Source organism: Mobula hypostoma, chromosome 5, assembly GCF_963921235.1.
Source record: "Mobula hypostoma chromosome 5, sMobHyp1.1, whole genome shotgun sequence".
NCBI classification, from domain to species: Eukaryota; Metazoa; Chordata; class Chondrichthyes; order Myliobatiformes; family Myliobatidae; genus Mobula; species Mobula hypostoma.
Window position 1 is genome coordinate 35,786,338 of NC_086101.1, and position 27,532 is coordinate 35,813,869.

The following is a 27,532-nucleotide window of genomic DNA, read 5'->3' on the forward strand; positions in this document are numbered from 1 at the left end:
GTTTTGCATGCCATTCATACAGATCAATTCATGATGCAGTCCATTGAGGCAGTAGAAAGCAGCTACGGAGAAAGTGTAGTGCAGGCAGGTAACAAGGTGCAAGGTCATAGGTAGATTGTGAGGTCAGGTCCGTCGTGGCATACTAGCGAAACATTCAGTAATTCAGTAGGATAGAAGCTGTATTTGAATGTGATAAGTGCTTTCAGGCTTTTATAGCTTCTCCCCGATGAGAAGAGAGAATGTCTGTGGTGGATAGTGTGTTTGATTACTTTGCCAAGACAGCAAGAATTATAAACGGGAGACTGGTTTCCGTGAGCAGGACTCGAACCCAGGGCCAACTATCTGACACAGCCGAGCAGGTCTGTTGCAGAACCATACGGACTGCGGAGTGATCGCTGAGATGCCATGTTAATATTCATTGCCTGCTTTTCTTGTGTTCTTGTGCTCTAGGCGATCAGGAGAGCAAATCTGGAGTGTCTCCATCTTCCTTCTCTTCTTCCTACTCTTGTATGGAATTTTGGGAGTTCAGATGTTTGGCACCTTCACCTACCACTGTGTGACCAATGACACTCAGCCAGGGTGAGAAGGCTCTCCGTCCACTGCTTCTCAAATTCGTGTTTTTGTCATATGCTTTGGTGCGATGGAAAAACTTGCAGCAACACAGACACACTGCATCAGAAAAGCAACATTCACAGTTTAAAAAAGCACAAATTGTACACTTTTTTTACAAGATGGATTGCAATTAGAACAAAAAAGTCCATAGTGGTTCAAAGTAATCAACCCATTATTAGTTCATGTCTGACATGTCCTAATTATTACTTGCTTTTGTGTTGATCTCAGTCAAATTTACTAGTAAATAACTTCTTAAACTGCGATGAATTTAAACTGTCTTTCATAAGATCACATGATATGCAGATTCATAAGATTACTGCACTGAAACAAGGCCAGTTTATGCCAGTTCCCTTGAATCCTCTATCTTCATTTTATCTGTCAGTGTCTCTCTGTCTTTGCACATGTTTGTCCAGTCTACCCCGAGTGAATTGGTACTAGATTCTCCTTGGGCAAAAGAGTTCCACATTCTTGCCGCCACCTGGGTGAAGAAGGTTCTGAATTCTCCCACTAATTTCTTGGTGACCACCTTTGTACTGATCTCTAGTTACCTCAGCCCACCAGTGAGAGCATTTGTTCCTTAACCACCATAATTTTAAAGAAACTGGCCCATAAACCCAACTTGTCCATGCTCAACAAAATGCCAATCTGAGATGGTCCCATTTGCCTGTGTTTGACCCCTGTCCCTGTAAACCTTTCCTATCTTTGTACCTGTCTTTTGAAATGTTATATTCGTATCCACCTCTACCACCTCCACTGGCAGCTGGCTTCACATGCTGACCATTCTGTGAGTGGGGGGAGAAAACTGCCCTTCAGATATCCTTTAAATCTTCCCCTTCCACCCTAAACCTGTACCCTGTAATTTTAAACTGCCATACCTGGTGGAGGGGGGGGTGGGGGGAGAGGACTTGTTTGCCTTCCCTGTCCTCCATGAGGTTAATGACCTCTTAAGATCACTCCTCAGCTTCCTTCGTCTCAAGGAAAACAGTCCCAAAATATACAGTTGTCAAGCCTTCCTGTGCCAGCAACATTTCTCATTGAGGGTGGGCTGGAAATTCTGCCACTGTAACTTTGACATGAGATGAATCTCTAAATCGGAGTAGAAAGAAGGGGTTTCCACTTTCAAAATTACTATCAATTTCCAAATAAATAGTGCTAAACAAATATAAAAGTAGTGCCCATGGGCTCATAGACCATTCTGAAATCTAATGGCAGGGAGAAGAAGCTGTTCCTGAATCATTGAAAGTTGGTTGTCACGCTCCTATATCAATCACCCCTCATAAGTCCACTATGATTCAATGTTGTAAAACAAGAAAACATGAAAACTTCCAAAGTGGCGTGAATACTTTTTATAGGCACTGTAGGTTTTCAAGAATCTTTGGTTACATACCAAATCTCCTTAAATCCTAATGAAGTAGAGCCACTGGCATGCCTCCTTTGTGATTTCATCAGTGTGTTGGGTTTAGGATCGATCCTATGAGATGTTGACACTCGGGAACCTGGTCACACTTTCCACCGTTAACCTCTCAGTTCAAAATTTTTGATTGCTTATTGTTATTCTTCAGTACATGAGTGTAAAAGAACAAAATGGTTATTAGTCCAGATCTGATGCAGCATTTAAAAAAGAGCCTAAAGAATACAACAAAAACACTATAAATATAAAAGCAATCTTATACACAATATAGGGGTATCTACACAGACTTGATTATATGTAACACTATGTGATGTGTATGTAGTGGTGATAGTGTGGGTTATTGGGTGAAGATATGTTGATTAGCCTGCTGGTGTAAGGGAGATAATTATCTTTGAGTCCAGTGGTTCTGGTGATGTTGCGTACCCCCGTCCCTGATGGGAGTTGGGCAAACAATCCATAAGCAGGGTGGCTGGGATCCTTCATGATCTTGCTGGCCTTTTCCCACCATCTTTATGTATATGTCCTTGATGGTGGGTAGGTTGGTACTGGTGTTGCGGTCAATAAATCTAGTCAGAAATTTAGGAGAGTGGTGGGGGGGAAGGGAAATATGGAACTTGCTTCCATGATGAAGAGCTGAGGTGGTGGCTGGATAACACTGAGAGGATGGAGATTGTGGGAGGAAGCATAAACACATCTCAAACAACAGGAATTCTGCAGATGCTGGAAATTCAAGCAACACACATCAAAGTTGCTGGTGAACGCAGCAGGCCAGGCAGCATCTATAGGAAGAGGCGCAGTCGACGTTTCAGGTCGAGTGTCCTGACGAAGGGTCTCGGCCTGAAACGTCGACTGCGCCTCTTCCTATAGATGCTGCCTGTCCTGCTGCGTTCACCAGCAACTTTGATGTGTGTTGCATAAACACATCTCAACCAGGTGACTGCCACTGAGCTGGCTCTTCTTCCTCTGTCCTGTAAGCCAGCTCACAACCCACTCTGCTGTTTGTCCCTGGATTCTGAATAAATCCAGCATGAAATTTCTAAGTGTTTGAGAGACTGAGGAGAATGTGGAATTTGCCTTCACAGGGAGTTGTTAAAATGAAGGGCAGAATGGGTTTATGGGGAAACTGAGTAAAAGTTTGAGGGAGACGGGTGGAATGAGGGAGTGCTGATGGAAGATGGAGAGGGTTAGGGGTAAAGGCTAGTGAGGGGCAGGACCATGTATACTTTTGGTGTTCCCTAATTAAGGTTGGTGATCTATATTCTTCAGTTGTAAACCTCCTCGTTAAATTGATTTTTGCCCTCAACGTGAGATTACTTTGGTGTGAATTTGCAGGAACGTTACCTGGAATAACTTGGCCATCCCAGACACCCACTGCTCACCAGATGGAGAGGGGTACCAGTGTCCACTGGGCTTTAAATGTATGGACCTGGAAGAACTTGGCCTGACCAGACAGGAGCTAGGCTACAGTGGATTCAATGAACTTGGTCAGTCCTGAGTTTTATCGTATTGTTCACTGGTACCAAACAAGGTTGGGCTTCACTAATCTGGGGCTGTTATCCCTTGGAACAGTTTGTTTTTATTCCTGTGAAATAGTTTGTAAATATCTTTAAAGTGTGTAACTTTATTTGATGAGAAGGAATGTGTTGTAACCCTACAGGGGCAATCCTTTACATGGGGCAGTTCCTTGAGATTAAATCCTGATCATTCAGAAATGCTCAGTGATCTTGCCTTCCCGATACCCAAGTCTCAGCGGCTTATCTTCAGGGTGAAGTTTTGGAACCTCAATGAAGATTTAGGAAGCAAATCTATTGAATGGTTTCCTAGTATAATGAGATGAAATCTTGACCTCACTTTCTACCTCATTAAGACGTTGCATATTATTGTCTACCTGCACTGTCCTCTGTTGCTGCTGCACTTCACTTCACTTTATTCTGCATTTGTTATTGATTTATCTTCTGCTACCTCAGTGCCCTATTTAATGAAATGATGTGAATGAGCTTTCTACTGTACATGTGACAATAATAAACCAATTCCATTCACACAGGGTGAACGCCTCTCCTTGAAAGTGGAGAATGTCAGAAAGTTTTTAAAAAAAAAATTAATATAAAGTCATGAACTCCAATAGCCTCGCTCATGTGGTAACTCCAGTCACTTTACTCTGCTGCTTGTGAAGAGTATTTGTAGTAAATTGGCTACAGGAATCTCCACATTACAACAGCAAGTGCTTACTTTATGATTACAAACTTAATTTTGATTACCAGTTTAATTTTTTTGACACAACGTTGTGTGCCAAAGGGCCTGTTCCTCTGCTGAACAGTTCTATGTTCTACCTCTCGACACTTGGAGTTGAGTTTGTGGGAGGTGTTGTAGAAATACAAGACTGTCTCTGATTTTCTCCGGTATCGTGGGTTGATTTTGACAGACTGAATTTCTTCTAGTAGTTTGTAATAGTATCCTCAGGAGAATGGTCTCACCTGCTGCTGTGGTTAAGTATCAACCACATTTGTCATTTTATGTTGAGAAGCTGTTATGTTGGTGTGTCTGCTCATTGAATGGTCAGCCTTTGCTCACTCTCCCTCCACCCTCCAATCAAAACAGAAAACCTAGGAAAGGCATGACGACCTGAAGGATAAACTCTGCTGACCACGGATGCTGCCAGACCTTCTGAGTGTTTCCAGCATTTGATGACACAAGGTTGGGTGGCAATGTGAAATGTGAGGAGGATGTTACTAGAATGCAGGGTGACTTGGACAGGCTGGGTGAGTGGGCAGATGCATGGCAGATGCAGTTTAACGTGGATAAGTGTGAGGTTATCCACTTTGGTGGTAAGAACGGGAAGGCAGATTATTATCTCAATGGAGTCAAGTTAGGAAAAGGGGAAGCTCAACGAGTTCTAGGTGTTCTTGTACATCAGTCACTGAAAGCAAGCATGTAAGTACAGCAGGCAGTGAAGAAAGCTAATGGCATGCTCGCCTTCATAACAAGGGGAATTGAGTATAAGAGCAAAGAGGTCCTTCTGCAGCTGTACAGGGCCCTGGTGAGACCACACCTGGAGTACTGTGTGCAGTTTTGGTCTCCAAATTTGAGGACGGACATTCTTGCTATTGAGGGAGTGAGTGCAGCGTAGGTTCACAAGGTTAATTCCAGGGATGGCGGGACTGTCATATGTTGAACGATTGAAGCGACTGGGCTTGTATACACTGGAATTTAGAAGGATGAGAGGGGATCTGATTGAAACATATAAGATTATTAAGGGATTGGACACGCTGGAGGCAGGAAGCATGTTCCCGCTGATGGGTGAGTCCAGAACCAGAGGCCACAGTTTAAGAATAAGGGGTAGACCATTTAGAACGGAATTGAGGAAAAACTTTTTCACCCAGAGAGTGGTGGATATATGGTATGCTCTGCCCCAGAAGGCAGTGGAGGCCAAGTCTCTGGATGCTTTCAAGAAAGAGTTGGATAGAGCTCTTAAAGATAGCGGAATCAAAGGTTATGGGGATAAGGCAGGAACTGATACTGATTGTGGATGATCAGCCATGATCACAGTGAATGGCGGTGCTGGCTCGAAGGGCTGAACGGCCTACTCCTGCACCTATTGTCTAATGTTTTTATTTCAGATTCCAGTATCTGCAGTTTTTAATTCCACCCCCCCCCCCCGCCCCCCAACTGTGTTTCCAGGCGGTGTTGCTTTGGAAGCTTAAACTTGGGCTGAGTGGCTGCATCTCACCACTTCATAGATTGACTTGGAGGTATTCAATGAATTGTAAAGTTCAACATTCCTGCAGTTAAGTTTTCCATTTCATTCAATATTCAGATGTAATTCATCTGAACTCTCCATTCACTTGGAAAATTCCCTTTTTCTAACTTTTCCTCCTGTATTTATGCCAAGTTGTTGCAAATCAGACACTGAATTACACAGTGTTTCCATTTGGTACATAACGATACTGCAGTAAACTTTTCCTTTGTATTTGCTCCTGTTGCTCAAATCATAGATTAATTTTGTTTGACATGATTTGAAGATTCTCTCAAAGGCAGGGAATTCTCCAAAACATATTCTGCTCTAAATTTCATTAACTCTTGACCTGGATAGAATTCCTCAGAATACCATGGACCCTGTGATATTTATTGCATTGGTTTGAAACTTTGGTGCAAAAGTCCTATTCATTGCTTTTCTTTCTTCAGCCTTGCAACCCAGACTGGTCTCTGTTCTGACTGGCACTGTGCACTGTCTTGGGTTGCATGGACAGTATTGTTCTGAAGGAGAGTCAGAGAAATTGCTCCACTTGCGTCCCCAATAGTCATCCTCCAACGTCCTTAATTTCTGGGTCATTATCAATCAACAGGAGCTTTGTGTGCACAAAATGTGAGGGCACAGAAATATTGTCTACTTTGGCTGTGGAGCACTTAAAGCTTGTAAAAAGCAGCTAGAGATGCGGTGTGTGTATAATTCGTACTAATTCCTTCATGGTACAAGGCAGCTTGAGGTTCTAAAGTGGAACTTGAACCAATGACGGGTTGAGATTCGAGATTCAATATTGTTTATTGTCACTTCCAGTACACAAATGTAATGCAGAACAATAATTGTCACTCCGAATTCAATGCAGCACAAAAAAAAACATAATAATAAAATACACAATAAATGTAAATGCGTATGATAACCAGTATACATGTATGAGGAGGGAGGAGAAGATGGCGGCACAACGCAGTGCATGCGGCCCGTTCCGAATGATATCGATATGTGTTAACTACGCTGCTGTGCACAATCCTGATTTGATAGAGACAGCCATGAGAAGCACGGAGGAACACCTGGAGAAACTTCTGAAATGCGAGCTTCGTTGCCGCTGCTACTGTGTGATTGAGAATCTCTGGAGGGGAAGGCCCCAAATCCTCAGCTTTGCCTATTGCAGGGGCCGGGGTTGAAGCACTTGGCAGAGATGGTGCTAGTGTTGGAGAGCTGGTCGGAGACGCGGAGTTTTCGGACGGACTCTGAGTCGGACTGTGGTCAGATGCTTCCAGGATGCTGCATCAGCAAGTGTGCGGTGCTGGAGGTTCACTGTCTGCGTGAGATGATGGGACTTCCGAGAGACTTTGAGACTTTTACTGTGCCCATGGTCTGTTCTTATCAAATTATGGTACAAGTTTCCCCCACCATCCGAAGGTAGAGCGTTCCTATGAAACGGTTCGTAAGCCAAAATGTCGTAAAGCGAAGAAGCAATTACCATTTATATATATATATATATATGGGAAAATTTTGTGAGCGTTCGCAGACCCAAAAATAACCTACCAAATCATGCCAAATAACACATAAAACCTAAAATAACAGTAACATATAGTAAAAGCAGGAATGATATGATAAATACACAGCCTATATAAAGTAGAAATACTTCTCTACAATGATCGCCTGCACAGATCTTCGTAGCGAAAATCTCACGCAAGTGCTCTCGGCAGAAAATCTCACGCAAGCACTGTTGGCATAAACGCACTCTCCAGCAACCTTTAAACTATGAAGCTGCCAAATCTACCAAATAACATGTAAAAATAGACAGCCTATATAAAGTAAAAATGATGTATGTACAGTGTAGTATCACTTACCGGATTTGGGAAAACAGCGCTGAGCACGCTGATGATGGTGTGTTAGACTGAGTCGTCGCAGGCTGGGTGGTGCAGTGGCCCCCACCCTCCGGGCCGCCGACCCGATACATTGCCGCGAAGAACGCAGCGGTAGCCAGGGGGCACCCAGCACACCTTTAAGAAAAAAGCCAAAATAAACATGCTAATTAATTAACACATATCAAAGTTGCTGATGAACGCAGCAGGCCAGGCAGCATCTCTAGGAAGAGGTACAGTCGACGTTTCAGGCCGAGACCCTTCGTCAGGACTAACTGAAGGAAGAGTTAGTAAGAGATTTGAGAGGGGGAGGGGGGAGATCCAAAATGATAGGAGAAGACAGGAGGCGGGGGGATGGAGCCAAGAGCTGGACAGGTGATTGGCAAAGTGGATATGAGAGGATCATGGGACAGGAGGCCCAGGGAGAAAGACAAGGCGGGAGGGTATAGTCAGAGGGACAGAGGGAGAAAAAGGAGAGTGAGAGAAAGAATGTGTGTATAAAAATATACACCTCCCTCCCCTTTCTAGATCTTTCTGTGTCTATCTCTGGAGACAACTTATCCACTGATGTCTACTATAAGCCTACTGACTCTCACAGCTATCTAGACTATTCCTCTTCTCACCCTGTCTCTTGCAAAAATGCCATCCCCTTCTCGCAATTCCTCCGTCTCCACCGCATCTCCTCTTAGGATGAGGCTTTTCATTCCAGGACGAGGGAGATGTCGTCCTTTTTTAAAGAAAGGGGCTTCCCTTCCTCCACCATCAACTCTGCTCTCAAACGCATCTCCCCCATTTCACGCACATCTGCTCTCACTCCATCCTCCCGCCACCCCACTAGGAATAGGGTTCCCCGGTCCTCACCTACCACCCCACCAGCCTCCAGGTCCAACATATTATTCTCTGTAACTTCCGCCACCTCCAACGGGATCCCACCACTAAGCACATCTTTCCCTCCCCCCCTCTCTGCTTTCCACAGTGATTGCTCCCTACGTGACTCCCTTGTCCATTCGTCCCCCCCATCCCTCCCCACTGATCTCCCTCCTGGCACTTATCCTTGTAAGCGGAACAAGTGCTACACATGCCCTTACACTTCCTCCCTTACCACCATTCAGGGCCCCAGACAGTCCTTCCAGGTGAGGCGACACTTCACCTGTGAGTCGGCTGGGGTGATATACTGCGTCCGGTGCTCCCGATGTGGCCTTCTATATATTGGCGAGACCCGACGCAGACTGGGAGACCACTTTGCTGAACACCTACACTCTGTGTGCCAGAGAAAGCAGTATCTCCCAGTGGCCACACATTTTAATTCCACATCCCATTCCCATTCTGACATGTCTATCCACAGCCTCCTCTACTGTAAAGATGAAGCCACACTCAGGTTGGAGGAACAACACCTTATATTCCGTCTGGGTAGCCTCCAACCTGATGGCATGAACATTGACTTCTCTAACTTCTGCTAATGCCCCACCTCCCCCTCGTACCCCATCCGTTATTTATTTTTATACACACATTCTTTCTCTCACTCTCCTTTTTCTCCCTCTGTCCCTCTGACTATACCCCTTGCCCATCCTCTGGTTCCCCCCCGCTTTGTCTTTCTCCCTGGGCCTCCTGTCCCATGATCCTCTCGTATCCCCTTTGCCAATCACCTGTCCAGCTCTTGGCTCCATCCCACCCCCCCCCCCACCATCTTCTCCTATCATTTTGGATCTCCCCTCCCCCTCCCACTTCCAAATCTCTTACTAACTCTTCCTTCAGTTAGTCCTGACGAAGGGTCTCGGCCTGAAACGTCGACTGTACCTCTTCCTAGAGATGCTGCCTGGCCTGCTGCGTTCACCAGCAACTTTGATGTGTGTTGCTTGAATTTCCAGCATCTGCAGAATTTCTGTTGTATGCTAATTAATTAGGTGCTGCCCGGCACGTAAATGTCGGCGCAGATCAGAGGCGATTGCCGATTGCATCGCCCCTGATCTGGGCCGACAATTACGTGCTAGGCGGCACCTAATTAATTAGCATGTTTGTTTCGGCTTTTTTCTTAAAGATGTGCTGTGTGCCTCCCAGCTACCGCTGCATTCTTTGCGAATCAGTACAGTATCTATCCGGGGCCTGGGTGTTGGGGTGGTGGGATACGGGGGTGTCATCTCATCGTCGATCAGGGCAGGCAGCTCATCTTCTCCTATGACTGCCCGCCTCGATGTCGAAGGTCGAGGTTCGTTGTCTGCTGCGGCTGATGTGGAAGGCTTGCTTGACTGCTGAGCCTCACGCATTTTCTATCATACAGTTGTTTGTAAGCACTCAAAGCATCCTGCAAATATCCCCTAAACCTACGTACCCTTTCAAAATTAAAGTCGTACTTTATCATTGCAGTGAAAATCTCACGCAGTTGCTTCACTTTCTGCATTCGGTTTCGATTGTTATCCTTTCCTCTTCCAATTGCATCAGCTCTTCATCTATCAGTTCTTGGTCATGGGATGCCAAAACCTCTTCAACATCATCTTCGTCAACTTCCACAAGCCAAACTCACTTTGTCCTTGCTTTGTTCACCACGATGGAAACGCTTAATTATGTCTAGTGTTACGCTAAGTGTAACACCCTGACTCTTTCAGGCTTTTCTGACACCTTAGAACTCATCTTGCTAACGGCTGCTCAATGCAATGTGTTAAAGCAATGCCGCTCCGAATCCGGGGGAGAGCAGCTGTTCGGGGCGCGCGCTCATTTTTTTTGCGCGCTGATTTTTTATCGCGCACTGCCTTTCTTCGTAACAGTGAAAACACCTGAAAGCGAAAACAGGGTACTAATGTAGGTCTTTCGTAACAGTGAGGTTTCGTAAAGCGAACGTTCAAAAAGCGGGGGACACCTGTATTGCTTTGCACTCTTGTAACTATATGTTATAATTGTGTGGTTTTTGTCAGTTTTTCAGTCGGTTTGTCATGTGTTTCTGTGATATCATTCTGGAAAAACATTGTATCATTTCTTAATGCATGCATTACTAAATGACAATAAAAGAGGACTGCGTGTCCTCATAATCTAATCTAATACATTGTATGTACATAAAGTAACACTAGATATAGAAATGCCTATACATAAGATGACTGACAAATGATCAAGTAATGGTGGTGGAGGGTGGTGTGCTGGAGTAGGTTAATAGGTAGAGGTGTTGATCAGCCTTGCTGCTTGGGGAAAAGTAACTGTTTTTGTGTGTGGGGTTTCTGGTGTAGATGCTACGTAGCCTCCTCCCTGAATGGAGTGGGGCAAACAATCTATGAGTAGGGTGGATGGAATCCTTCATGATGTTACCCAGCTTTCTCTGGTATTTTTGATGGCAAGTTGGCTGAGGCTGGTGATGTGTTGGGCAGTTTTGACTATTTGTTGTAGAGCCTTCTTGTTCACCATAATGCATTTCCATACCATTCACTGATGCAGTATGTTAGGAAGCTCTCTGTGCATCTGTAGAATAACATGAGTATAGATGTGCCACGTCCAGCTCTCTTCAGCCTCCTCAGAAAGTAGAGGTGTTGGTGAGCTTTTTTAATTGTGTAGGATGTGATCTGGGACCAAGAGAGGTTGTGAAAGGTGTGCACTACCAGCAGTTCGAAACTGTTTTCAGTTTCCACTACTTTGCCACCAATATAAAGAGGGCTAGAGTGGTGTGAGTTCTCCTGAAGTTGGTAACCATCTCTTTTGTCTTGTTGATGTTAAGGAAGAGGTTATTTGCTTCGCACCAGGCCGCAAGTTCTTCCACGTCTGCTCTGTAGACCATCTCATCATTGAGCCCCACCACTGTCATGTCATCAGTGAACTTGACAATGTGATTACTCGGTTGTTTGGCCATGCAGTCACATGTAGCAGAGTGTACAGCAATGGGCTCAGTGCACAGCCCTGGGGGCACCTGTGTTGAGGATGATGGGGAGAAGCAGATGTGTATCCTGACTATAAGGTTTGTTGGTCAGGAAGTCCAGCATCCAGTTGCACAGTGGTGTATTTAGACTGGAGAGTAGGAGTTTACTCATCAAGGTCTGTGGGAGGATGGCATTGGATGTCAAACTGAAATCCAACATTCTGACATTTCCTTATTTTCGGTGTGTCAGGGCCAGGTGCATGACAGATGCATCTATCAGAGTGGTTCTATCTGTAAACAAATTGTTGAATATCCAATGTGGCAGGAATTGAGTTTTTGATATGTGCCATTACCAGCTGTTCAAAACACTTTGTGATTGGCATCAATGCCACTGGGCAGTGGTTAAGTTCTAAAGGTGTGGAGTGCTTTGGTACAGGGATGATGGTGGCTGATTTCAGCAAATGGGGACAGCAGCCTGGATGAGTGAAGTGCTGAAGGTGCCTGTGAAGACGTCAGTGAGCTGGCATAAACACTGACTATTTAACCTGGATATTCTCTGGTCCTGCACCTTATGGGGGTTGACCTTCTGTAAAGTCCTCCTCACATCTGCTGGTGTTAAATATAGTGGTTACTCACCTGGAATTGGGATTGGTGGTGTTCTGTTGCGTGCTTCAAAATGTGTATAAAAGTTGTTTAAAGTGTCGTGGAGGGAGGCATCACTGGTCAGTCAATACTGTTTTTCCTTGCATAGTAACGCCCTTGATGCCTAACCACATATTCTAAGGATTTTTTTTGGATAGGTGTTCATGGAATTTTTGCGGAGGTGGTCTTTTCCCTCTTGATGCCTAAGATGAAGTTTCTCCTAGCTGCTCTGAGAGATGCTTGATCATGGTTAAACTAACATTGTAAAAACTTCAGTCTAGACTTCAACTCCAGCCTTTTACTCATTGCCAAAGCACTGAATGAAAGTCTTGATTCCTTGCTGTAGTAGGGAGCACACCTCTGAGTTCAGTCAGGGTTTCTGGTTTCGACGTGACGTGACATGACTGTTCTTCTGGTACCAATATAGTTTACACACTTATGGATGTAGCCAGTGATATTGGAGGCATATTCCTTGACCTGTGTCTTCTCCATTTGTTGCGACCTCCTCGAACATCTGCCAGTTAGTCCATTTGAAACAGTCTTGAAGCATGAAGATTGCTTCGACAGGCTTTACAGTGAGTGACCTCTTGACTAGTTTCTCCATTTTCAACAGTCAGTATGTTGGGATTAACATTATGGAGATGTGGTCCAAGAGGTCAAGATAAGTGCATGGGGTGACTTGTAAGTACTATGTCTGTTTATATAAATGTAATCCGGTGTATTTGTTCCTCCTAGTAGCCTGGTTTTGGTGGAATTTGGGGAAAATGTCCTGCAGGTTAACATAATTGAAATCTCCTGCAATTTTGAAAAGACTGTCCAGAAACTTGTTTTGTTTCGTGTGGGTGGAGGAAGATGGTAAGGGTTGTAGACAGCGATGATGTTCACAACAGTGAACTCACTGAGCAGGTAGTGTGGCCGGCATTTAATTGTAAGATGTTCAATTGCTACAGACCAGTGACTGCTAACTACGGATGAGTTTGTACACCAACCTTTGTGAATGTACAGAGTCTCCCTCATTTGGATTTCCTTAACCCGGCTGGTGGTGTAGTAGCATCAGTGCCGGACTCTGGGACGAAAAGTTCGAATCCATCCGGTTCCCCTGCACGCTTTCCATCCGTGCTGGGTTACGAGCTGATGATCTCTTTGGAAACTCACCCGGCAGAAGGCAATGGCAAACTACCGCTGTAACTTGCCTCGTACGCGGTTCCCCGCTATGGCAGAGAGGCATGGAGGGAAATCGTCCGCTAACTGGAGAAACTCTGGATGTGACGTACCTTTCCTTCCTAAGAGGGACCTCCTATCTATCCAGGCAGAACAGTCATCTGCTGAGTTGGGTGTATTGTTGTTTAGTTGCTTTTCAGTGAAAACCAGATTCCATCAGTTCTCATCTTTCTGTGTGTTAATTCTCGATTTCACCATTTTATATTCTAGTCAGATCGGATTGGCAACAACATCTCCTCCACAATCTCAGTCAGCACAGGAGCACCACAGTGCTGTGTACTTAGCCCCTTGTACTACTTCCTTTACACCTATGACTGTGCGACTAAGTACCGCTCTAAAACCATATACAAGTTTGCTGATGACACCATTGTCATGGGCCGTATCAAAGCTCGTTATAAACCAGCATACAGGAGGGAGATTGAAAATTTGGCTAAGTGAACAACAACCTCTTACTCAATGGCAGTAAGACTAAGGATCTGATTGTAGACTTCAGGAGAGGGAAACAATATGTCCATGTGCTAGTACTCATCAGAGGTGAAGGGGGTCAGTAACTTTAAATTCCTGGGTGGCACCATCTCAGAGGACCTGTCCTGGACCCATATAATTGCAAAGAAAGCATGGCAGCACTTCTATTTCCTCAGAGATTCTGTGGATATTTGGCATGTCATCAAAACTTTGGCAAACTTATACAGATGTGTAGTGAAAATGCCTTTGAGTGGAAAAATCCTACATAAGGTAGTGGATTTGGCCCAGTACATCACAGGTAAAGCCCTCCCAACCATTGAGCACATCTACATGAAACATTGCCAAAGAAGAGCAGCATCCATCATCAAAGATTCTCACCACCCAGACCATGCTCTTTCTAGTTGCTGCCATCAGGTGGAAGATGTAAGTGCCTCAGGACTTGTACCACGAGGTTCAAAAACAGTTACTACCTCTCAACTATCAGGCTCTTGAACAAAAGGGAATAACTACACTCATTCTATTTCTGGTGTTCCCACAACCGATGGTCTCGCCTTAAGGAATCTTTATCTTGTTATTTCATACTCATTATTTTTTGCTATGTATTTATATCTGCATTTGCAGTTTGTTGTTCATTGATCCCGTTTACAGTTACTGTTCTATAAGGTTTGCTTAGTACGCCCGCAGGGAAAAAAATCTAGGGATAGAATTTGGTGATGTGTATGTACTCTGATAATAATTCTAACTTTGAACTTTTACTGAGCAAACACTGGCCAGGAAAAGTGATGGTGCGTCAGCCTGGTCGGGTTATCTCTCAGTCTAGCTAGTGCTCTGGCTCTCTTGCTGTATTTCTGCTTCCTCACACTGTCTGTGTCTGCTGCTCCCTCGGCTGAGCTGTCTTAAGCCAGGTCGCTTTCGCTGGGTCTGATGTCTTTAGAATCCATAGTCCATTGTACATCGCTGTTAACTCTGCTGCCACTGCATTAGGAGTAATTTTGTCTTAAGAGTTCAGTGGTGCTGAATTCCTGGACCTTTGGTTGATGAAATCCCTGGCTAAAAACTTTGAAACACTGTCTAGGAATTTAAAGCTAGCACTGTTATTGGGAGTCAGAAGCTGCCCTGTCTCTATGGACCACCATTTTCAGTGGCGAGGAAGAGCTGTCTACAAATGGCAGAGAGAACTTCATAATAGGCCAGACTGATAATTCCAGGTGTGGGACTGCCCAGCCCTCTGTTATGGCCCCATTTGGTGCATAGAGCTCCTTTCTAACTCACCACCAGCAACTCCCTGGTGTTTGACAGACCTGATTCCTCTGGTGGTTCTTGCTTATTCCTCACAGGGCGTCACTGCCCTTGTCAGGTTCACGTATGCCCACCTATTGCCGACCAGAGCAGCTCCAGCAGTGGCCTCCCACCTCCTCAGCTTGCTCCACCACCAGATACCCAACAACTCGTCCTCTCCCTTAATGCCCTGTGTCCAGTGCTCAGGTCATTCACTAATGTAAGTCTAGGTTGTATGTCGTATCAGCCTCCCCAACATGCCTCTTTTCTGGCATCAGTGCCAGGTAAGGTTTGTAAGTTGCCAGAAGTTGTTGATTCCCATAAGATGGCAGACCCACCCCAACCCCAGCTTTGCAGGAAACCAGTGGTCCCTCTGTTCCTATCTAGTCTCCAGTGGTTTACAGCTACAGACATTGCCCTCTGTTCTCCGGAGATTCATGAGTCACGGAGGAGTCATTGGGCCAAGTGCTATCTTATTTGAGAGGAGTACACAGATGATCGATGATATCTTCAGGAAGTGGTGACACAAGAAGGCAGCATCCATCACTAAAGATCCTCAACATCCAAGACATTACCCTCTTTGTCATTGCTACCATCAGGGAACAAGTACAGGAGTCTGAAGACCTACACTCAACAATTCAGGACCAGCTTCTTGCCCACTGCTATTAAATTTCTGAAAGTCCATGAATGCTACCTTGTTTGTCTTTTTGCACTATTTTTGTAATTTATGAATTTTTGCCTTTGCACTGCTTTCGCGTCATACTTCAGTGATGATCGGATTCTAAAGCTATTTGGATTCTTTAAATGGTGGTGAGTCAGTACAGCTGAGACTAGGTCCTACATGTGCCTCATGATGGCAAAACCCCTGCCTTTGGAAGAGTGCTTTACAAAGCAGGGTTGCCATGGTTACTCTGTTACTATTTTGTTTGGCTTTAAGGAAGCAAGGAGCTGTGAAGTACATCATTTAACGCTGGATCCTGGTTAAACTAACATTGCAACCTTCAGTCTAGACTTCAGCTCCAGCCTGTTGCTCACTGCCAGGCCACTGAATGAAAATCTAATTTCTTGTACAGCTGCTCATCCCTTGTACTGCTGGTCACCAAAGCGGGTGTCTTCGATTAGTTAACGATACTCAACCTTAATCCCCCAGGAGGATTCCATGGGAGGCTTATTTCAGTACACATCTGGTCAACCCTGTCTACAAGTCAGATTCTTGATTGTTTTGCACTCCTTCACCTCGACAATGCCATGTTTTATCATTTATTTCGGGAATGTGCTCCTTGTCTAGGGAATGATCAATGTTTTATGGGCAGTGTACATGTTGAAAGTTTACTGTGCTGTTCAAGATAACTTGAAGGTTGACAAAGCCAGAGATAGGGCAGATGCCTCTTTCTTGGGTAGAATAGATGGTTCACAAAGCCATTTGCCAATGCTTTTTCTTTTGATTTTTCTCTCTCCGGCTTTGTTACAGTTGTCATGACAGTGCTGAGGGAGTGCTGCACTGTTGGAAGTGCAAATTCTCTTGGGCAGGCTTAACCCAAAGACTCATCCCATGTAAAATGCTCCTGTGTTTGAGCAGAATCGGGTTTATTATCACTAACATATGTTGTAAAATTCGTTGTTTTGCAGCAGCATTACAGTGCAATACATACATTTTACCATAAATTAAATTGGGACATAGCCTCAAGATTGTGGGGAGTAAATTTAGGATGGAGATGAGGCAAAACTTTTTTCCCAAAGAGTGGTGAATCTGTGAAATTCTCTGCCCAATGATGCAGTGGAGGCTACCTCAGTAAATAGATTTAAGACAAGGTTGGATAGATTTTTGCGTTGTAGGGTTATTAAGGGTTATGGGGAAACAGCAGGTAGGTGGAGATGAGTCCATGGTCAGATCAGCCATGAACTTAATGAATGGCGGAGCAGGCTCGATGGGCCAGATGGCCTACTCCTGCTGCTATTTCTTATGTTCTTAATTACAGTAAAAATATATAAAATAAATTGTGTAAAAAAGAGCAAAATAACGAGGTAGTGTTCTTAAACTGTTCAAAAATCTGATGGCTGAGGGGAAGATCAGTGAATGATCAGCCATGATCACAGTGAACGGCAGTGCTGGCTCGAAGGGCCGAATGGGCTACTCCTGCATCTATTGTCTATTGAAGAACCAGTTCCTAAAATGTTGAGTGTGGGTCTTCAGGCTCCAGCAGTACTAGATCACCACTTAACCCTTGATGAGCATCTTCAAAACAACACGTGGTACTTTCTGGGAGTTTGTTGTGCACAAATTAATAATCTTCCTTCTCTCTATTATAATTCAACAGCTGTCTTTAAATGGATGTAAAGTGATTTGGGTTACACTGAAAAGTCCCGTGGAATGCATTTATTTTCTTTATAAAAGCCTTTCTTTAATTGGGCTGTGTAGTCCCTGGTTCTGTCCTGACCTCTGCTGTCTGTGTGGGGTTTGCACGTTCTCCCTGTGATTGCACGGTGCTCTGGCTTTCTCTCTCATCGCAAAGGTATTGCGTTGATTGGTTTCTGTAAATTGTCCCTAGCATGTAGGGGTGTGGTAGAATCTGGAGGAGGGGCAGGGAAGAGTTGGAGAATAAATTTTTTTAAAAGTAGGATTGTGTAAATGAGTGGTTAATGGTCAGTGTGGATTCAGTGCACTGAAAGGTTTGTTTCCTGTGCTGTATCTCTCAATGGCTCCTTGACTATATTTACACTGAACAAACAAAACCTTATAAGTTGTTCATAGAAGCAGAACTGTCTGTTGACACCAAGTGCTGGAGGAACTCGGCAGGTTAGGCAATATCTGAGGAGAGTCAAGACCCTTCATTTGCATTGTATAGTCTGTATACAAAAGCTTCTAATGTCATTCCCATTCTACCCCCTCCATCACCTGTACGGTGAGAATCCTTGATAATGGATGTTGCCTTTTATTCAGTGCCTCTTGTAGATAATATTGATGGTGGGGAAGGATGTACCTGTGATATATTTGGCAGAGTTCACTGCTTTCTGCAGCTTTTTCTATTCCTCTGCATTTGAAGTGCTGAAGTAGACTATGGTGCAAATAGTCAGAATACTTTCCGCAATACATCTGTAGAAGTTTGTTACAGCAGTTGATGGCAAGCAGAGCCTCCTAAGATAGTAAAGACATTAGTGTGCTTTCCTTATGACTACATCTAAGTATTTTGTTCTGGGACAGGTCATCTGAATTTAAAGATGCTAAATCTCCATTTTCCCCAATGTAGATGGGCACATGTTCTTCCTTCCCTTCCTGTGAAGTTAAAAATCAGCTCTTAGCTGAGGTTGAGCAAGAGGTTGTTGTGGCACCACTTAACTAGATGACCAATCTCACCTGGATAGGCTGACTCATCTAACAACTGTATTGTCCATCAGTGAACTTGAAGACGGCATTGGAGCTGAGCTTAGCCACACAGACATGTGTATGTTGTAAGGAATGCTTACAAATCAAACAAGAAAGAGAATTTAAGAAACAATCTGTGGGAAAGGTTAGTGGTGGACCAATCGTGGCATTAGCGGCAGACCAATCCATTCGCAATTCATTGGCAGGGGCAAATAAAAGTGGAGCATGGTCAAAACGGAGTGGCCATTGTGTGAGTGGACCAGTGTAGGAGTGGGAACTTGAGGTTTTGGCTCAAGGCTTGGGTGGGGAACCACAGGTAAGTAGCAGGTAAGGCTGTTAAATGTGTAGCTCAAGGATTGGTGTGGGAGAAGTGGGTTTGAATCATGGGAAATTGGCGCTAGTATTGGGGATGGAGGGAGCTGTGCCAATGGGATGGGCTCCACCTGAACTGTGATGGGACCTGGATCCTAGTGAATCGCATAACTAGGACTGTGGATGTGGCTTTAAACTAAATAGTGGGGGGGGGGGGAGGGTTCAACAGATTGGAGGAGTATGGATAAAGTAAAAGTGTGGATAAAGAAAAAGCAAAAGATAAAAATGAGAAAAATAAGAGTGGTGTAAAGAAAAGTCAAGTGCAAAAGAAAAAGATTACAAGATTTTAAAAGCACAGTGAGTGTAAGGGCACTTTATCTGAATGCCCATAGTTATTCGAAACAAGGTCAGTGAACTTGTGGCACAAATCAGTACAAAGGGCTACGATTTGGTGGCCATTACAAAAATGTGGTTGCAGGGTGGAAAGGATTGAGAATTAAATATCCAAGAATATCAGGTAATATGGAAGGATAGGTACAAAAGTAAGGGAGGTGGGGAACCGCTCTTAATTAAGGATGAGCTCAGGGTGATAGAGAAGATGTAAGATCTAAGGAGCAGAATGTTGAGTCCATCTGGGTAGAGACTGGGAATAGTAAAGGGAAAAATCACTGGTGGGAGTTGTCTGTTGGCCACCGGATAATAGCATTACAGAGGCACAGGCAATAATCAGAGAAAAATCTGAGGCATGTAAAAATGGAACAGCAGTTATTGTGGGGGACTTTAACTTGTGCATAGATTGGGTGAATCAAGTTGGTTGAGGCAGTCTTGAGGAGGACTTCATAAAATGCATCCATGATTGCTTTCTTGAACAGCATGTTACTGAACCTACAAGTGCAATCTTGGATCTGGTCCTGTGCAATGAGACAGGTAAAATTAGTGATCTTGTAGTTAAGGATCCTCTTGGAAAGAGTGATCACAGTATGACTGAGCTTCTCATACCAATAGAGGGTGCAATAGTTTGATCGAAAACCATTGTATTATGCCTAAACGAGGAAGACTAGAATGGGATGAGGGGGGATTTGGCTAGAATAGACTGGGAACGCAGGCTAAATGGTGGGACAGTTGTGCAACAGTGGAAGACTTTCAAAGGTATTTTTCACGGTGCTCAAAAGTGTATTCCAGTTAAAAGCAAGGACAGCAAGGCTGGGGAGAGCCAGCCTTGGGTAACTAGGGAAATAAAAGAAGGAATCAAACTGAAAGCTTGTGCGTACAAAGTCATCAGGAGTAGTGGGAGCTGAAAGATTGGGAAAACTTTAAAAAGCAACAAAGAACTACAAAATGAGCATTAAAGAAAGGGAAGATAGATGATGAAAATAAACTGGCACAAAATATAAAAACTGACAGTAAAAGTTTTTATAATTATATAAAGCAAAGAAGTGTACATAGGTCTTGGAGGATGAAACAGTGGAATTGATATTGGATAATGAGGAAATGGCAGAGGCTTTGAATGACTATTTTGTGTTGGTCTTCACAGTGGAGGACACGTCTAACATGCCAAAGAGATGTTATGGATGCGATGGGAGGTGAGGACCTCGATACAAAGGAGGCAGTGCTGAGCAAACTTGTGGGCCTAAAGATAGATATTCCTCTAGTCCTGATGGAATGCATCCCAGGGTACTGAAAGAAATGGCAGAAGTTATAGTAGAGGCTTTGGTGATAATTCTCTGGACTCTGGGCAGGTCCTGGCGGATTAGAAGACAACAAATGTCACGCCACTGTTCAAAAATGATGTAGGCAAAACGCAGGTAACCACAGGCCAGTTAGTTTAACGTAAGTAGTTGGGAAAATGCTTGAAGCTATCATTTAAAGAAGAAATAGCGAGGCATTTATGAAGAAATGGATCCATCATGCAGACACCGCATGGATTCAGCATAGGCAAGTCCTGTTTGACAAACTTGCTGGAGCTCTTTAAGGATATAACAAGTGCAGTGGATAGAGGGAAACAGATGGACATTATTTACTTAGATTTCCAGAAGGTGTTCAATAAGGTGCCACATAAAAGACTAATCCAAAAAATAAGGATGCATAGAGTTGGGGCCGATGTATTAGCATGGATAGAGGATTGGGTAACTCATCGAAAGCAGAGAGTTGGGATACATGGGTGTTACTCTGGTTGGCAATCAATAGTAAGCGCTACGTCACGGGTCGGCGCTAGGCCTGCAACTGTTCACAATATACATTAATGATCTGGAAGAGGGGACCAAGTGTAGTGTATCTAAGTTTGCTGATGACACTAAATTGAGTGGAAAAGCAAATTGTGCAGAAGATATGGAGAATCTACGGAGAGATATAGATAGGTTAAGTGAGTGGGCAAGGGTCTGGCATATCGAATACAATGTTGGTAAATGCAAGGTCATCCACTTTGGAAGGAAAAGTAGAAGAGCAGATTATTATTTAAATGGTAAAAATCTGCAGCATACTGCTGTGCAGAGGGATTTGGGAGTGTTTGTGCATGAATCACAAAATGTTGATTTGCAGGTACACCAGGTAATCAAGAAGGCAAATGGGATCTTGGCCTTCATTGCTAGAGGGATTGAATTTAAGAGCAGGGAATGTTATGCTGCAGGGTACTGGTGAGGCCGCACCTGGAGTACTGCATGCATTTCTGATATTACTGGAAAGAAATACTGGCTTTGGAGGCGGGGCAGAGGAGGTTCATCAGGTTGATTCCAGAGATGATGGGGTTAGACTGGCAAGAGATTGAGTCGCCTGGGACTGTACTCGCTGGAATTCAGAAGAATGAGAGGAGACCTTTTAGAAACATAAAATTATGAAAAGGATAGATAAGATAGAGGCAGGAAAGTTGTTTCCACTGGTAGACCAGAACTAGGGGACATAGCCTCAAGATTTGGTGATGTAGATTTAGATCAGAGATGAGAATGAACTGCTTTTCCTAGAGGTTGATGAATCTGTGAAATTCTCTGCACAATGAAGCAGTGGAGGCTACCTCAGTAAATATATTTAAGACAAGGCTGGATAGATTTTTGCATAGTAGGGGAACTGAGAGTTACTGGGAAAAGGCAGGTAGATGGAGATGAGCTCATGGCCAAACCAGCCATGATCTTATTGAATGGCGGTGCAGGCTCGACGGACCAGATGGTCTACTCCTGCTCCTGTTTCTTATGTTGTTATGTTAAAGAAGGTAAAGCTTTCAGTTTTCAAACAAAGCCCTGGGTGGTCAGGCAGTGTTAATGCAGAGAAAAACATTATTTTAGATTGGTGACTTTGTATAAAGCCTTTGAAAGGGAGGAGAGAATGAACGTAGAACATAGAAATCTACAACACATTACAGGCCCTTCGCCCCACAATGTTGTGCTGATCATGTAACCTCCTCTAGAAACTACCTAGAATTTCCCTACCACATAGCCCTCTATTTTTCTAAGCTCTGTGTACTTATCTAAGAGTCTACGAAAGGGAAGATCTTTGATAACATGGGTATCAAGAAGGGTTAAGTGACAAAGGTTTGATGTTGAGACAAGCAGAGGATGACCCAGGCAGAGATCTGGGGGGAAGAAGTGAAGCTACTATTTGAAAATCTATTCAGTGTTAAGTTAATTTCAAAAAATGAGTTGAAGATGTGTTTGACTCCAATGGAGGAGACCATAGATGGTCAGTCTGAGTCAGGATCTGAATTCTTTACATCAAGTCAATTCTGCACCCTCTTTTGCTTAATCACATCTTGCTATAGTGTGCCATCAGAATTATATAATTACATGCTATGATCCAAGTGCAGCCCAATTAACATTTTATACACCCTTAATAACTTCCAAACTTCTGTACTTAGTGCCTTGACTGATGAAGGCAAGTATACCATTCACCAGGGGTCCCCAACCTTTTTTGCATTGCGGACCGGTTTAATATTGACAATATTCTTGCGGACCGGCCGACCGGGGGGGGGGGGGGTAGGGTTGCTAACGGACAAGAGTAGCAGCCAAATGCATTGCTTACCCAGAAAGACTACAATGGCCATGAAGCCTGGTGCAGGTCACGCATGTGTGTCGTGACCTGCCGATTCCCTCCCTGCCCACCCGCCCCCCCCCCCAGCAAATCCTTTTTGGCGATTCTGTTCGTGGGAGTGGGTGTTAATCACTACTGGAATATAGGCGATAAGTAGGTAATACACTCAATTTTGTTTCTAAAAGGGTTTATCTCACGAATTTAATATTAAACACACAGCGCGTATTTTCCTCGCATGAATACAGTGATAAATCAATTATCAAGGGAGGACAGGGGAGCTTGAAGTAGGTGTTGAACGAACTTCCAGTAGAAGTGGTAGAGGCAGGTTCGATATTATCATTTAAAGAAAAATTGGATAGGTATGTGGACAGGAAAGGAATGGAAGGTTATGGGCTGTGTGCAGGTCGGCGGGACTAGGTGAGAGTAGCATTTGGCACGGACTAGAAGGGCCGAGAAGGCCTGTTTCCGAGCTGTAATTGTTATAGGGTCACTTATAAGTCAATAGCATCATTACATTTTAAGTAACATTTGGATATTAAACACACAGCACATATTTCCCCCATATGAACATATAAAATCATTGCAACACACCAATATCGCTGAATCAGTGGGAGCCCTGGGCTTGTTTCCCTGCAACAACACGGTCCTATTGAGGGGTGATAGGAGACAGCGATACTCGAAGGGGGTTCCTTATGTCCAGTCTATTCTGCAATTTAGTTTTCGTTGCATTCATTGCAGAAAACTCCACTTTGCAGAAAAATGTTGGAAATGAAAGCAACGTTTTCAGTGCTTTCGTGGCTATCTCAGGATATTTATCCTTGACTTTGATCCAAAATGCCAACAGAGATGTTATGTCAAACATGCTTTTCAGCCCGTCGTCATTTGCAAGTTCGAGGAGTTGATCTCCTTCCCACCCTGACACGGATGACGCGTGGGTCACGACCTCGCATGCGTAATGGCTGATCAGTGGCCGTGACAGGGAATGAGGAAAGGTGCAGCTGACTCATATCGCCAAATCATATCGCTTCCTTGCGGCCCGGTAGCGCATGCTCTGTGGCCCGGTGGTTGGGGACCGCTGCCATACACCACCTTCACCCTGTCTACCATCATTGCAATTTTCAGGCACCTTTATACCTGTACCCCAGTGTGTGTGTCGCTGTTCAACAGCACTCCCCCGAGCTCTGGCATTCACTGTTTAACTTCCTAAAATGCATGACTTCTTGCTTATCTGAATTAAGTTCCCGCTGCCATTCCTTGGCCCACTTTCCCAGTTGACCTACATACTACGGTGTCACTAGAAATTCTTCGCTGTCTACTTTACCATCAAATTTTGTAACCTCTCGGTATAACCATGTTGTACCAATACCTATTTCCTCAGGAGACTAAAGAAATTGTTATATTTATTAATGCACCATAGCATTCTGAACGGATGCATAACAGCTCAGTATGGTAACTGTGTGTGTCTGCAAGAAACTGCAGAGTGTGGAGCAACACACATCAAAGTTGCTGGTGAACGCAGCAGGCCAGGCAGCATCTCTAGGAAGAGGTACAGTCAACGTTTCAGGCCGAGACCCTTCGTCAGGACTGGAGAGTGGGGACGTAGCTTAGCACATCATAGAAACCAGCCTCCTGTCTATATTTAGCTAGTTTAGTTTAATTTAGTCATACTTTATTGATCCCAGGGGAAATTGTTTTTTGTTACAGTTGCGCCATAAATAATTAAATAGTAATAAAACCATAAATAGTTACGTAGTAAAATGTAAATTATGCCAGGAAATAAGTCCAGGACCAGCCTATTGGCTCAGGGTGTCTGACCCTCCATGGGAGGAGTTGTAAAGTTTGATGGCCACAGGCAGGAATGATTTCCTATGACGCTCTGTGTTGCATCTCGGTGGAATGAGTCTCTGGCTGAATGTACTCCTGTGCCCACCCAGTACGTTATGTAGTGGATGGGAGACATTGTCGAAGATGGCATGCAACTTGGACAGCATCCCTGTCTATACTGTACCTCTCACTGCCTCAGTAAAGCAGCCAGAATAATCAAAGGTCCCACCCACCAGCAACATTCTATTTCTTTTCCCTCCTGTCAGGAGAAGATACAAAGGCCTGAAAGCATGTTCCACCAGGTTCAGCTTCTGTCCCACTATTATCAGGCTGTTGAATGGACCTCTTGTATGATAAAATGGTCTCTTGGCCTCAATCTACCACATTGTGACCTTGTATTTTATTGCTTACCTGCACTGTCTTCCAGTAGTTTTTACATTTTATTCTACATATTTATTGTTTAACCTTACTCTAGCTCAATGTATTGTGAAATGATTTAATCTGTATAAGTGATGTGTAAGACAAGCTTTTCACTGTATCTTGGCACATATGACAATAATAAACCAAAACCAATCTGCAAGCCCACTAATCACGTACCTGCATCCTCACCCAGATCATTAACTTCAGTACGACTTCGTTAAAACTTCCAGTAAATTTTCCCAGGCATTCAAACTGTTAGTTTATCAGTGATTGGAGGTCTGTGATACCTTGCATGGGGGGTGGGAGGGGGTGGTTTTGTGGCAAATGTTTGAACCTGCTCCACAAAAATCTGTGACCTCTTGAAGTCTGACAGTGACTGTTCTGTCTCTGTCACTAGGCACCAGCATATTCACGGTTTACGAGGCTGCTTCACAGGAGGGCTGGGTTTTCTTCATGTACCGGGCCATTGACAGCTTCCCTCGCTGGAGGTCGTACTTCTACTTCATCACCTTGATCTTCTTCCTTGCCTGGCTCGTTAAGGTACTTGCCATTCAGTGCTCATAAGGGAGGGGGGACCACTGCTCTGAGAGGAAGAGGATGTGTTCGAGGTCAATGCATGATGTCATGCCCACTGCAGCCTGACAGGGAGGATCTCCACTGGAATTCTGTCAAGTCCTTGCAGTCAGAATGAAGAGTGGAGTGAGAGAAGGGAAGCTCCCTCAGATTGGGACTTAGTGGGTGAATGCTGGGTCTCGTTTGTATAACTGCCTGCCTGCTGGGCAGCACCAGGTCTGGGGCACTTAACCAGCACTGGCAGTGGAAAGTAACTGTTTGAGTCTGGTCGTCCTGGCATTGTTGCCATTTAGCCTTGTCCCTGTTGGGATTTGGGGCAAACAGTCTGAGTAGCAGGGCTGTCTTATAAAAAGTTGTTGTACCTGCCTCGATCACTTCCTCTGGCGGTTCATTTCATGTGCACATCATCTTCTGTGTACACAAAAAAAAAAGCTTCCCTTCAAGTTCCTGTTATATCTTTCCTGTCACCTTAAAACTGCCCTCTAGCTCTTAATTTCCCTAACTCTGGGGATTAAAAAAAAAGCTGAGTGCATTCACCCTACCTATGCCCCTCATGATCTTTATATACCAAGATAATGTCCTATGCAGCAAGGAGAGAAGTCCTAGCCTGTCCAGCCTCCCCTATAGCTACTTCCCTCGATTCCTGGCAACATATGGTAAATCTTTTCTACACTTTCCATTTGGTAACATCATTCCTATAACATTCACTGTTACTCTGTGTATGATGAGGCTGTTCACGGGTTTACTTTTGTTTTCAGAACGTGTTCATTGCTGTGATCATTGAGACTTTTGCGGAGATAAGAGTCCAGTTTCAGCAGATGTGGGGCCCACGAAGCAGCACCACCTCCACCACCACCACACAGGTAACGAAGTCCATGCTCAACCAAAGATATCCGGTCTTTAAGCAGGTTAGAGGGAAAATCTGCAGGGAATGGGATTGATCTGTGAGCTGGCATAGACTAGATGGGCTGAGTATCCTACGTCGTAAGGAAATGCTTAGCTCTTGGACAGAGTAAACTGCCCACAGGTGCAGTGACGGGAGTTTATCAGCGAAAGGTTGCCTGGTATAACGTGAGCTGCATTCTTGCTGAATGTGGGGCAGACTTGGGGCTGAGGGCCAACTTTTACTCCCATGTTGTACTTGCCAATTAAAAATTGACAAGGAACAACACAAGATGCTAGAGGAACTCAGTGGGTCAGGCAACATCTGTGGAAGGAAGTAAATAGTAGATGTTTTGGTTGAAAACTTTCACCTGGACCTAACCTGAAACCTTGGCCGTCCATTTCCCACCACAAATACTGGTCGACCCACTGAAGTCCCTCCAGTAGTTTGTTTTTTTTTGCTTCGGATTCCAGCATCTACAGTCTCCTGTGTTGCCAGAAATTGACAGGGAGCCACAAAAAGTGGTGCTCTGCAGATTTTGGAATGTTTCTGATAGAGTTTGACCCAAAATGTTAGACATTTCCATACACAAATGCTATGTAACCCGCTGAGATCCTGCAGTAGTTTTTTTTTGCTGAGGAGATGTTATGGTTTTGGCAGGGATTGCAGTACAAGAGTGGGGGGAGGCTTTGGGAAATGAGTCGGGTGTCATCACTGTGCATGTGGAAACCAACAGTGATTTCAGGAGATGTTATCAAGGAGTGGGAGTCGATGACTAGAATGGCCAATAAACTCATGAGGCAATGCCAGTCATTTGGAAAGGAAATGGTAATTCCTTGGTATTCTGTAATCACAATATAGAAAATCAAAATGAAATCTAGGTACCTCACAAGGGAGGTAGAGATAGTTTATGGTTAGTTGGGTCAGTGCACTGTTTGACAATCACCAGACAATTACCAAAACTAGGAGAAAGCGACACTGAGATGGGTAAACTCTAGGAGGTGAAGGGGGTCATACCTGGCACCCGTCCAAAGTAGTTTGGCAGTCGGAGAATAAGGTTGATGGTAG

At 44.3% G+C, this 27,532-nt stretch overlaps 1 protein-coding gene across 5 annotated transcripts in view; it reads left to right on the forward strand.

Annotated features, from left to right (window-relative positions):
- Window positions 1-27,532, forward strand: part of nalcn (sodium leak channel, non-selective) — a 192,635-nt gene that overhangs the window by 16,376 nt on the left and 148,727 nt on the right. For 4 of the 5 annotated variants that reach the window (XR_010018015.1, XR_010018016.1, XM_063048375.1 and 1 more), the window contains exons 6-9: window positions 451-579; window positions 3,356-3,507; window positions 25,406-25,548; window positions 26,340-26,444. Coding sequence is in view for 3 of the 5 variants with exons in the window: in XM_063048375.1 (XP_062904445.1) it covers window positions 451-579; window positions 3,356-3,507; window positions 25,406-25,548; window positions 26,340-26,444 (529 nt within the window). In the remaining 2 variants the exon portion in view is untranslated. Of the gene's footprint in view, window positions 1-450; window positions 580-3,355; window positions 3,508-25,405; window positions 25,549-26,339; window positions 26,445-27,532 lie in introns of those variants that run through there. The other variant, XM_063048376.1, reaches the window with a different exon arrangement.